This window comes from Dipodomys merriami, unplaced genomic scaffold (assembly GCF_024711535.1).
Source record: "Dipodomys merriami isolate MVZ:Mamm:240054 unplaced genomic scaffold, mDipMer1.0.p SCAF_6, whole genome shotgun sequence".
NCBI classification, from domain to species: domain Eukaryota; kingdom Metazoa; phylum Chordata; class Mammalia; order Rodentia; family Heteromyidae; genus Dipodomys; species Dipodomys merriami.
In genome coordinates, this window is record NW_027206179.1 from 32,807,274 (window position 1) to 32,818,975 (window position 11,702).

Below are 11,702 nucleotides of genomic sequence, written 5' to 3' on the forward strand. Positions count from 1 at the left end.
CAAAGCCAGCAGGGGCAAGAAAGTCTGTGAAACTCTTATCTCCAATAAAGCACCGGAAGTGGCACTATAGCTCAAGTAGTAGAGCTCTAGCCTTGAGCTGAAGAGCTGAGGGACAGCGCCCAGGCCTATAGTTCAAGCCCTATGTCTGACCAAAAAAAAAAAAAAGAAAGAAAGAAAGCAATTCTAGCACAGAAGATCAAATATTAAAAACACACAGAAAACCAAACCCAGGAAAGGCAAAACAAGAAAGCAATGTCTTCCCATTAGATTTGCTTTACACTAAATCCTACAAAGGAGTAATTTGTTCTTCAGGTCAAGGAATGAATATACTAATAAAAATAATGCAGAAAAGTACTGGAGCTGAGATCTGAGGATCACAGTTCAAAGCAGCTGGGGTAAGAAAGTCCTGAGGCCCTTAACTCCCAATAACCAGCAAAAATCCTGAAGTGGAGGTGTGCCTTAGTAGTAAAGCATTGATGCACCTTGAGGGAAAAAGTTACAAAACAGTGCCCAGGTCAAGTTCAAGCTTCAGTACTAGCAGAGGAGAGAAAGGTGGAGGGTGGAAGGGGGGGGCTGGAGGAAGGGGGGAGAATCACACCAGCCAGTGGAGAGATTCTGTTCCTTCATCTGACTTTGCATTAAATGTAGCAGGAATAGTCACTGATTCACCATTAGAAACCACAGATGGATTCTAGCTGAACGACACTGAGAAACCCTGGATCCACAGAAGCTTATGGTTCACGGTTACTCATCAAAACCATGCTTTCCACCCTGGAATCACCCCAGGTCTTTACTTTAGTTAGGGAGGGATAAAGGACGTCTACCCTGAAGGTTAGATCCAGAGATAAACAGTTTCCAGTCCCTCAAGCAATCTAGATAAGACCTCAAGTGGTCTATTTCAAATTCCTCTGCATCTTTATTGCAGCCACTCCCAACTCCCTCCCAGAGGCAATATCAACAGAAGATGAGGAATCAAGCCATTCACAATTCGCTAGGTAAAATGATAACAGCTGTGGATGACAAATCAAAAAGCTCAATATTACAAAGCCCTTTGTCTCAGGAAAGTCCTTGGAAAGTCCTTGCATAAATAAAATTTACTACCAGAATGTGTGTACAGAGAAAAACAATGCTTGAAAGTCTCAAAACTGTTACCCAGGGAAGCAGTGTACACATCCTGCTACCACCTTTAAGTGTGAATGCATAAATAACTTGTTTTGGCAAAAGAACTAACAAAATATTCATTCTTTGTCTCCACAAAACCTCATGCCTTCACAAGATGGTCAGATCCAGGATTGACCCCAAACCAGAAAGGATTGAACCCAATGTGGTCCAATCCTTTCTTCAATCCCATAAAGAAACATAAAGACTTGTTTAAAGCTATGCTCGTGTTGCAACATATATCCAAAGCTTCACTTATTGGAAAATGCAATCCTAAAAATAAGACTTAAAACTCCACCAGCACAGCCCAACTACTAGCAAAGACACTTGACTACACTGTCAGCCCCATTGCCTTCTGGGGAAGATCAGAGAAAGGAAAATTAAAATGTTTAAATACTGCAAACAAACAACGTGAGCACTAGAGGCTTGGCTCCAGGAGTAGAGCACTGTGCCCCTGGAGCAAAAAGGTTTTCAAACCCCAGTACTGGCCTGGCCCTCCAAAATGAGACTTTAGTTATAAAATGAAAGTGAATACAAACACAGCACAGAAAATGAAGAGAAGGTTGGGAAACCTCCAGTGTATGGCTGAGTCCTGTTTTCTAGCTAGGGCTGTGAAAGTCCGTTACTTGATGAGTCCTGAGAACTTGGTGTATGTAGCATGGATTTTTATGAATTCCGGATTTTTCAGCATTTGGCAAATGTCACAACCTGTTTTGGCATTAAAGTTCTTTTCCTTGCGTTTTCCACAGCGCAACTAAAAAACAGTCCTCATTTGAAAGTTTTACCAAACTGTCATCATTCTGGATTATCTCTCAAAATGAACCCCAATTTTAGTTTGAGAAGGCAACAGGACCCATACTCGTTGCGTTCTACATCTCTCCAACATACATATACAAAGGGGATTTCTGTTTATATGTTTGTATAATGCACTAAAAGTAACATTTCCTTAAGCACAATAAAGACTAAGTAACGATTAGAATCCATCCGTTGCTTGTGATTACTCTTAAGTTGCACGTTAAACGTAAACTAAAGGTTGGGGAGGGACACAGGGTGAGGAGCTAGATTACCTACAATTCTTTCTACTTTATGGAAAATGGAAATTCCTAGATTCTCCTCATTGACTCAATGGAAATGCAAGGTGCTCTAATCTAAACTGCATTGTATGCTTTGCTTCTTAACACGACTTTTTTGCAAGGCCAGTCTCTCAGCCTGGGCACAAGAAACATGCACAAGACGCACCTCTTCTCCCCCACCCCCCACCTCCTTAAGGAATTGAAGAGAGGGCGTTTCTTTCACCTGCTGGATGCAAGTGACAAGCTGGCCTGGCACCAGCGCTTTCCCGACCAGCCTTGCAAAAACCTGGCTTTGACCACCAACTCTTTATACCCTTGGTAAAAGCTGGAGTTCTTTTCGAATTTCACCACAGGCTCAAAGCACAAGGTATCCAAGGAGATGGTGGGGGGGGGGGCAGGGAAGCTACCTGCTTCGCTGTTTAGATTATAAAAATCTCTTTAAAAAAATAATCGCTTTAAACCAGCCAGCCCGGATTGTGCACACGTCTGGAGGTCAGACCCACGCACCCGCGAGCGGCTCCAGCCCCGCGCCGGGCGCGCGCCCCCTGGTGGCTGGACCCGCCGTCAGCGCAAGTGACGCCTGCGCTCCCAGGAACCTCCATGGATTCCGAGGACGAACAAGTAGTAGTGGCAGTCGGAGAGAGGCCCAGCTGTCCGTGACCCTCAGTTCCCACAACGCCGCCAAATCGGGCCGCTTTAACATTCTCCACCCTCGCCCAAGGGGTTCAGAGAACAGTAGCCTAGGGTCCGGAAATCATGCATGCTACTTCCTCTGCCATCTCTGCTTCGAAGCCGCGGGACCGAAGGCGAGTCACCCCGAGACACGTGCGGGAGGGTGAAGAGAGCGCCGCGAGGCCAAGAACGCGTCGGGGGATTTTCTGAGCCCGAGGTGGGGAGGAGGCAGCGTAGGCCCGGGTAGCCACGCCAGGCTGCCGGCGGGAGCTGGAGGAGAATCCAGGCACCACGTTTTCCTAGTCCTCACCTCCGCTTGGGCCATTAAAAAAAAAAAGAAAGAAAGCAATCGCAGGTGCTGTGTCAGAATGCTGACCTTCCCAACAGGTATTTCCCCTTCTAGTGAAGAGCAACCCTCCGGCCAGTGACCGGAGAGAGCGCCCTCTCCGCCCGCGTGTGCATCCTGTCTCCCCGGCACCCCCGAGTGCAGACACGCTTCTCGGTCCGCGTACCGCGCGGAGCGAAGCGCCCGGACTTTGCTTTTTTAAGTAGGGAAATACAGTACCCTTTCCACCTGGACTGTGGGAACTTGCTTGAGGGAGGCTTTGGTGACCTAGGAGTGCGCCCCTCCCCTGCCCCCCACAAATAGGATGACCGTTGGGGACCGGAACAAGGGATTCTGCCCTGGAACCGCGAGCCTCCCCCTCCCCCCGCCCATTTCGGAAGTGTACCCAGGTCGCCCAGAGCGATCGCAGATGTGTGTGTGTGTTGGTGAATTCACTTAAAAGGCTCCGATCGGAGAATTCTCCTTCAGCTGCGGACGGAGACGAGCCCAAACAGTGAAAGAGAATCTCCCCACCCCCCAAAAAATGAAGAAATAAATAAAATACAATCTCCTATGACAACCCGCCCTGAAAAAGAAAATTCTTATCCAACCGAGAAACTAGGGAGTCGGACGCAATCAAATGCGAATCTGAGCGAGAGCCAGAAGGGACTTGAAACCCGAATCTGCATTCCGTTCCTCCCGTACAAGGCTCGGAAGGTGGGGGGAGGCGGTCGGTGCCGGTGCCCGGTGTATAATCGGGTTAATCCAGTAGACAAAGAATAAACCAATAGCCCTCCCACCTCACTTCCCGCTCCCCTTTTCCTTTCCCTCCCCCAACCCCCCTCCCCCGGCGTCGGCTCCCCGCCCTCCTCCACGCAGGGGAGTGGGGGGGGGGAAGGATGAAGTGGACTTGAAATGGATGCTGTCTAAAGTCTAAAACCTGCAACGGGTTGTGGACCGGCCCGGGGTTCATTGGAAACGTGCATTCCCGTTCCCCGATGGCCAGGGGAAAGTTTTCCTTAAGTCCGGCTCCCCCGCCCCAGCCCCGAGGGGCTGCGGTCCTCGTGGCCTCTGCGGGGTGGACGGGGGGGGGGGGAACCTTAAGGTCAGGGTTTCCTTGCAACTAGATAAACTGACCCGGGTGCTGGCCGGCCCGCGCGGCCCCGCGGGCGGGCGGGCGGGGGCCCCCGCGTGACGGCGCCCGGGCGGCAGGACCCGCCGGGGGGACGCGCGGGGCGGCGCGGTTGCCCTTTTGAATGCCTCCTGCGGCTCGGAGCGCCGGCGGGCGCTGGAGCGCGAGTGAATGTAGCCCCGCCGAGCCAATGAGCGGGGACCGGATGCGATATATCCTCTGGGACAACAACTGCTCTGTTCCGCCTCGGATCCACATGACGCCATTTACTGCTGCCGCGGCCGCCGCACAGCTCCCAGCCTCCTCCGGAAAGGCGAGGGCGCAGGCCAACGGCGAGCCCCCACCCCCACCCCCCCGGCCGGGCCCCGCACCCTCCTCCTCTTCCTCCTCCTCCGCCCCCGCCCCCGCCGCCCCCGCCTCGGCCTCGCCGCCGCGCCTCCACAACGCCCAGTCTACCCCGCCGAGAGCTGCGCGCCGCAGCGCGAGCGGAGCACCGGGGCCGGCGGAGCGCGCAGCGCCCAGGCCCCCGCGCCGCCCGGCCCGGCTCGGCTCGCGGCGCCGCGCTCCCGACGCCACCGGGGCCGCCACCGCTCGGCGACCTGGAGCTGCTTTGTAAAAAGGCCGTTTCTCTGCTCCTTCGCCTCTTCTGTCGGGGGGAAAAAAAGAGGAGAGAGAGACTCGCGGTGGGCGCTACGGCCTCTTGTTCATTGAGAGAGGGGAAAAATTAAGAAGAAGAAGAAGCAAGAGGAGATACTCGGCTGGCGTTTCTGGAAGAGTCGGGGGTCGTCCGAGCCCCCCGAGTGTGTTCGCCGCAGGGGGGGGAACCTGGCTCTGAATTTTCTTCTCCCACCGATTGCTCGGGAAGTTGAACTGAAGCAGAATTTAGAAAGAAGACAATTTCCCCCCTCGAAAGTTTGCATCGAGGTTGGATTTACTTGCACCTCGCAGGAAGAGAATCCTGGGGAGAGGGGTGTGCAGAGCCGCGATCACGGTGAGGCGCGTTCGGGTTTCTCGTGGAGCCGTGGCACCGGCGCGGGGCGGGCAACATGGAGTAGGTGCAGCCGGGTTGGGAGTGGGGTGCGTCTGTCCTCCAACCGTCCCCCCCCACCCCCTGGCTTTCGTGGGGAGACGGCGTGGGGGGGGGTAGATCCAGGGAGCTGGCGGTGGATCTGCCTCTCCGGGAGCGGCCTGCCAGGGCTGGGGTCTGCACTGTGCGCCCCCCTTGTAGGATATCCAGTGGGGACCCCACGCGCCCTTGCTCCCGGGGAGAGAGAACACTTCGCCTGGATTTTTGTCGGCGCCCCCTGCATTGGCCGCGAATTTGGCGCTGAGAGTGGAAAGGGAGGTGGGGGGGATAGCACCCTGTTCTCCAGGTCGACCTGGCAGGCGGCTCGTAGCGCAAACCTGTTCCTTCCCGATGGGAGGCAGAAGTTGCAAGGGAGTTTAACCGGAGTGAGGCAGGGGCGTCGCTGAAGTTGGGGGTGTACGGGGTTGCTCATTCTAGGCCAGACACCTCACGGGTGAGAAGAGCGGCGTGGACATCCAGTCTAGTCAACTGCGGGTGGGAGCGTCGCCCAGCCCGGCGCCGGCTCTCTGCGGTTCGGAAGTGCGGCTTGCTCGCTCGCTCTGTTTTTTTTTCCCCCCGGCTTTCCGTGGTCGGCCTCGGTCACGCTTTTATGTTTTTGGACTGGGAGGCTGCCCTTCCACAGGAAGAAAGTCATCAAGTGGTCGCGATCGTTTTTTCCATTATCTAAAAGTAGGTGGAAAAGAGGCTGGTGTGTGTGCGTGTGCGTGTGTGTGTGTGTGTGTGTGTGTGTGTGCCTGGTGGTTGCTGTGTTTTCAGTTTGGAATCTTCTGCGTTTTTGTTTTATTTTTACAAAGCGGTTTCTGTGTCGGTTTGCCCCACCCTGGTGCTGAAGTCCTTTCTCCCTAATCCTCAGTCTGATCACACACAGTTCTTAATGGGGGTTTCAAAGCACTCTCCAGGCGGAGGGAAGAGCTGGCAGCGTGCAGGGGAGTGGCGTGGGGAGTGCGAAGGAGGCCGGGGATGGGCAGAAAGCACTTTTTGCACACCCCGCCACCCCCTCTCAGAGCTGCTACTTTTCCACGGCGAGCAGATCTGCGCGCGTGAAGTTTTGCAGCCGGGGGACCTGGGTCCCGCACGCCCGGTGTGTGCGGCGACGCTCGGGAGAAGGCAGTGTTTCCTTTCACTTTAAGCAATCTGGATTTGTGTGTGTGTGTGTTTTTTCTCTCTCCCTTTCCTCGGGGTCCGTGTTGCACCGTGGCGTCTCTGCTGCGCGCGTGGGGTTTGACCCGTGTGTCGGGCTGTGCACGTCCCAGACCCACGTTTTCTTTGCGGGGTGTGTGTTGGGGGGGGGGGTTTGGAAACCTGTGCCGGAAGTTCCAGGGCCTTTGTAGATACACGCCTGGTGGTGGTGGTGGGCTGCGTGACCCCTGGGGGCCGGGGGCCTCGGAGTGGCTTCCTCTTGGGGCTTGGAAGGCGGCTCTCCGGAGGTGGAGGGGGGGTCCTTGTAGCCCCGGAGGTGGGCGAGTGCGCGCGTGAGTTTTCGTGACACGTCCCCGACGGTGCGTCAGGGGATCGCGCGCGGGGGGCCAGGCTGGCTCCGGGACGGGCTCCCCGCCCTCCCCCCTCTTCCCTGGTTGGGGGCGGGGGGCTGGTTCTTGGCTGTGTCCCACCTGCTGGGGACCGTGTTGGGGCGCTGATAGAGCAGATAAACCCAGCGACAGCCCGGAGCAGCAGCGTTTGTCTGTTCCGAGGTGAGGAGATCCGGTTTCCAGCTCTGCCAGGCTCGGAACTGAAAGGCGTTTGTCACCTGCCTTCGTCTTCCTGGTGGCTCCCCTCCCCCTCCCCCGCCCCCTTTCTAAAAATCGGACATTGGATAAAGCTTCACTTTTGCCTGTGTGGCTCTGTGTGTGTGTGTGTGTGTGTGTGTGTGTGTGTGTGTGTGTGTGTGTTTGTTTGTGTGTGTTTTCTGAAAGTTTGGCAGGAAGGGAATGATCTTTTGAAACCTTAAGAGTGACTGCAATCTGAAGAATTAGCTTTGGACAAGGACTCTGGAATTACTTGTTTGGGTTCTTACGGTGGGCTTTTAAGACGTTCTCTATTAGTTTTCGAAAGGAGAAGATGGGTTAAGATGGTGGCATTCTCTATTTCTAAAACTGGGAAGGAACCACGTTTGAGCTTGAAGAATCTCTAAGGTGCCCTGGGCTGTCAGACCGGGCAGCATTTTCATTTCCCAGTTGTTGAGAAGTTGGAAATCTGTTCCTGTCTTGTTGTGTAAGGTGGCTTTAATCTGCTTTTGGTACCTAATAGGATTTGAAATGATTTGTTTTTAATCCCGTGACTTTTGTTCTACCATCAGTTATTTTAAATTGTAAACTTTATAGGTGTCCTTGGGGAAAAGTACACCTTTTTTTAAAAAGAAAAAAGTATGTCTCTTTTTAACGTGTTACAGCCTTCCTAATGAATTAGAAAAAGCTACAGAATATCAGATAACTCATAGTCATAGTGCATGTATATAATCCAAAGGCAGACTCAGAAATATACTAGCCTGCATTTGTTGATGTTTATGCCAAAAATGACCCTGGTCAATTTAAATCTATTTCAAATTCTGTAAAGGCATTTTTAACTTCTAAAAATGTCGGTAGCAATATTAGATTCCAACTGTACTTTCTTGAAATTTTTATGTTGAACCTGAACCTTCCTGAATGTATGTTTATTTGAATAAGGGATTGTTACTTAAGTAATTCAGACAAAGATCAGCTTTGTGTCACTTCCGATCATGAGATTACAAAATTGTCGGTGCCCAGCCATCATCTTGACTTCTGACTACATGCCTTAAACATATAGCTGTTCTGATAGCTCTCTACTGGCCTTCCATTTCAAATCCTGTGTGGTGTGGGGAGTTGGAAGAGTCAATTCAGGGTGGTAGAGATCTTAGAATATAAACATTCTCTTTCCTGTTGGTTTTCCCCAGGAGTTCAGATGTGTTCTAAGCCTGCCGGAGTGAACACACTTCCAAGACCTGATGGAGGCCAGAGCTCAGAGTGGCAACGGCTCACAGCCCTTGCTGCAGCCATCCCGTGACAGTGGCAGGCAGCGTGGGGAGCCGGACCCCAGGGATGCCCTCACCCAGCAGGTACATGTGTTGTCTCTGGATCAGATCAGAGCCATTAGGAACACCAATGAGTACACGGAGGGACCTACGGTGGTCCCACGACCTGGGCTCAAGCCTGCTCCTCGTCCTTCCACACAGCACAAGCATGAGAGACTCCATGGGCTGCCTGAGCACCGCCAGCCTCCCAGGCTTCAGCACTCACAGGTCCATTCTTTCACGAGAGCCCCTCTGTCCAGGTCCATCAGCACCGTCAGCTCAGGGTCTCGGAGCAGCACAAGGACAAGTACCAGCAGCAGCTCCTCTGAACAGAGACTGCTAGGGTCGTCCTTCTCCTCGGGGCCTGGTGCAGATGGCATCATTCGGGTGCAACCCAAATCTGAGCTCAAACCAGGCGAGCTGAAGCCACTGAGCAAGGAAGATTTGGGCCTGCATGCCTACAGGTGCGAGGACTGTGGCAAGTGCAAATGTAAGGAATGCACCTACCCGAGGCCCCTGCCATCGGACTGGATCTGCGACAAGCAGTGCCTTTGCTCAGCCCAGAACGTGATCGACTATGGGACTTGTGTGTGCTGCGTGAAAGGGCTCTTCTATCACTGCTCTAACGATGATGAGGACAACTGTGCTGACAATCCCTGCTCCTGCAGCCAGTCTCACTGTTGTACGCGATGGTCAGCCATGGGTGTCATGTCCCTCTTTTTGCCTTGCTTATGGTGTTACCTTCCAGCCAAGGGTTGCCTTAAATTGTGCCAGGGGTGTTATGACCGGGTTAACAGGCCTGGATGCCGTTGTAAAAACTCCAACACAGTTTGCTGTAAAGTTCCCACTGTCCCCCCCAGGAACTTTGAAAAGCCAACATAGCATTATTAATCCGGAGTATTACAATAATAGGGGATTGTGTTCGTGTTTTCTGTTTGCTTGTTTTCTTCTGTGTTGTTTGTTTTTGCTTTTTGTTTTTTCCCTTAACACACATATGCAACCAACTTAACAGTTGTAATCTTGGCACTGTTAGTAGAGGTTTGGGATGTTTGCAGTGCGATGCTTTTTTGTCTGTGTGCCATTGGAACTGATAGGTTTGTTAGAACTCAGCTAATGGAGCGAAAAGTAAGGGGTACAGAACTTGGTGACCCACGTATTGCATAAGCTAAAGCAACAGACACTCCTAGGCAAAAGTTGTTTTTGTTTGTGAATAGGCCTTGCAAAATTTGTAAATTAGCAAATGACCTCGCCCCCCCATTGTTTTCTCCAGAGATAATGTGCTATATTTTTGTATATACAATAATATTTGCAACTGTGAAAAAAAAACAAGTTTGTGCCATTCTATGTGGCACAGTCACAAAATATTATACTAATATGTTGTACATTCGGAAGAATGTGAATCAATCAGTATGTTTTTAGATTGTATTTTGCCTTACAGAAAGCCTTTATTGTAAGACTCTGATTTCCCTTTGGACTTCATGTATATTGTACAGTTACAGTAAAATTCAACCTTTATTTTCTAATTTTTCAACATATTGTTTAGTGTAAAGTATATTTATTTGAAGTTTTATTATTTTATAAAAAAAGAATATTTATTTTAAGAGGCATCTTATAAATCTTGCCCCTTTTATCAGGATGTGATAGTTGCTGCAAATGAGGGGGTTTCCAGATGCATATGTTCAATATAAAATAGAAAATATATTAACGTTTGAAATTAAACTGAGCTTGTTTTGTCTTATTTGACCTGTGTGTTTTTCTTTCAAGGGCAAGAAACTACGTTTTTATGCTGTGGCTAGAATTTTAATGAAGGTTTCACTTGACAGTCTGATGCTTAGGATTATGCTTTAATGTCAGGTAGATTATTTTGTGAGTTTTCAGAGATAATGCTGCCTGTTTAGGGAGAACTGACTGGATATTGACTCTAGTCTGTGTTAATTCTTGAGTTTGTTTGGGCTCTATCACTGCCCATTCTTCTTCTGCCTTTCTGTTGACTTGCCTTTGGCCTTGGTTATACAGACTTTCCCCCAAGCCTCAGCTTACTTACTTAGGAGATGTTCCCAAAGGATTAACAATTAGACATTTAAAAAATATCTATATGAATATATAGCATTAAGAAGGCATACAGTGAAAGGTAACTCAACTAGAAGAACGAGTTTAGTGCAACAGATTTTTTTTTATGTATTGAACATGGTGTGTGTGTCAGGTATGAAGTATCTTTGTACATACATCAGGCCTTAAAATTGGGGCAAAAAAAATAACTGAGCTGCTAAGAAACAGTTCTTTTGTATTTTTTTTCTAGCCATTGTTTTAGACAGAAGTTTGTCACTGTCACACCAAACTCCTTATGTTAGAAAAGATACCAAAAAATGTAACGTATATAATTTTGTATGATATTTTGTCAGGTACTGGTCTTCAGTGTCAAGCTCCAGTTTAAAAAAAAAACCCACTTAGAGCTCAGACTTGTTTAATCAAATTATGTAGGAAATGGTTAAATTTTGCTCTGGGTAAAAGACACGATATGGCCAAAAGTCAGTGTTTCAAGTTGTCTTTTGGGGAACAAAGACAGCAAGCTGCTACCTGTCCATCCTGACAAATATTAGGTTTTCTTAAGTCACTTGATTAGTCACTTTGTGACTGATGACTCTTTTCCAAAAGCACAACTTTAGGCTGCCAAGAATCACCGGAAGTCTAGGAAATGATTTACCTGCCATTATTGCTTAATCTCTTGTTTCCTGTTCTCTGAGGTTAAGAGGTCTTAGTACAGGTTGTCTTCTGTTTTGTTTTTTTTTTAATTGGCTTTCAAGGAACCATGTAGTTTCCTCCCCTCTCAAGAATATTCAGTTCCTCTGAAATTTTTTCCAGGCAGCACAAGATCAGGTTTATTTAGTGATTATTTACTCTTATACTTCAATTTTGGGACACTAATGTTGAATTGTCCTCAAATTTCGCTCAGGTAAACTTTAAAAGAATTAGATTATTGACAAGTGAGGCAGGGTTTCTTATTATAATTTTGAAGATACATAAATGTAAACATTGTGACTTATGAGCCTAATTCATCACACTGCCACATGCAGTGGTAAAGATATTTTTATGGCACAGAAATTGGCATATTCAAAGTTTTTAGGGACTTTGTCAGCCGTCTCAACAGTGTTCTGGTCACAAATGGCAGGTGTGGAGCGCTTACTGCAAAGTTAGATTAAGAACAATTCCTTGTAGTTACTGAATCA

At 49.6% G+C, this 11,702-nt stretch overlaps 1 protein-coding gene across 5 annotated transcripts; it reads left to right on the top strand.

Moving 5' to 3' along the window:
* Nucleotides 1-2,853: 2,853 nt before the first annotated feature.
* Spry2 (sprouty RTK signaling antagonist 2) lies at nucleotides 2,854-10,213 on the top strand. Of its 5 annotated transcripts, none has more exons than XM_070002759.1 (2): nucleotides 2,854-3,290; nucleotides 8,359-10,213. In XM_070002759.1, exon 2 carries the CDS (start codon nucleotides 8,410-8,412, stop codon nucleotides 9,355-9,357), a length of 948 nt encoding a protein of 315 aa, XP_069858860.1. In that variant the 5' UTR covers nucleotides 2,854-3,290; nucleotides 8,359-8,409; the 3' UTR covers nucleotides 9,358-10,213. The 5 variants fall into 5 exon arrangements, with proteins under 5 accessions (XP_069858860.1, XP_069858856.1, XP_069858858.1 ...); XM_070002755.1 differs by lacking the exon at nucleotides 2,854-3,290 and adding an exon at nucleotides 4,973-5,351; XM_070002757.1 differs by lacking the exon at nucleotides 2,854-3,290 and adding an exon at nucleotides 6,022-6,116.
* Nucleotides 10,214-11,702: the final 1,489 nt, after the last annotated feature.

What these genes read in the sequence shown, in the direction of transcription:
- Spry2 (XM_070002759.1), top strand. Translation starts at nt 8,410, where the DNA reads ATGGAGGCCAGAGCTCAGAGTGGCAACGGCTCACAGCCCTTGCTGCAG.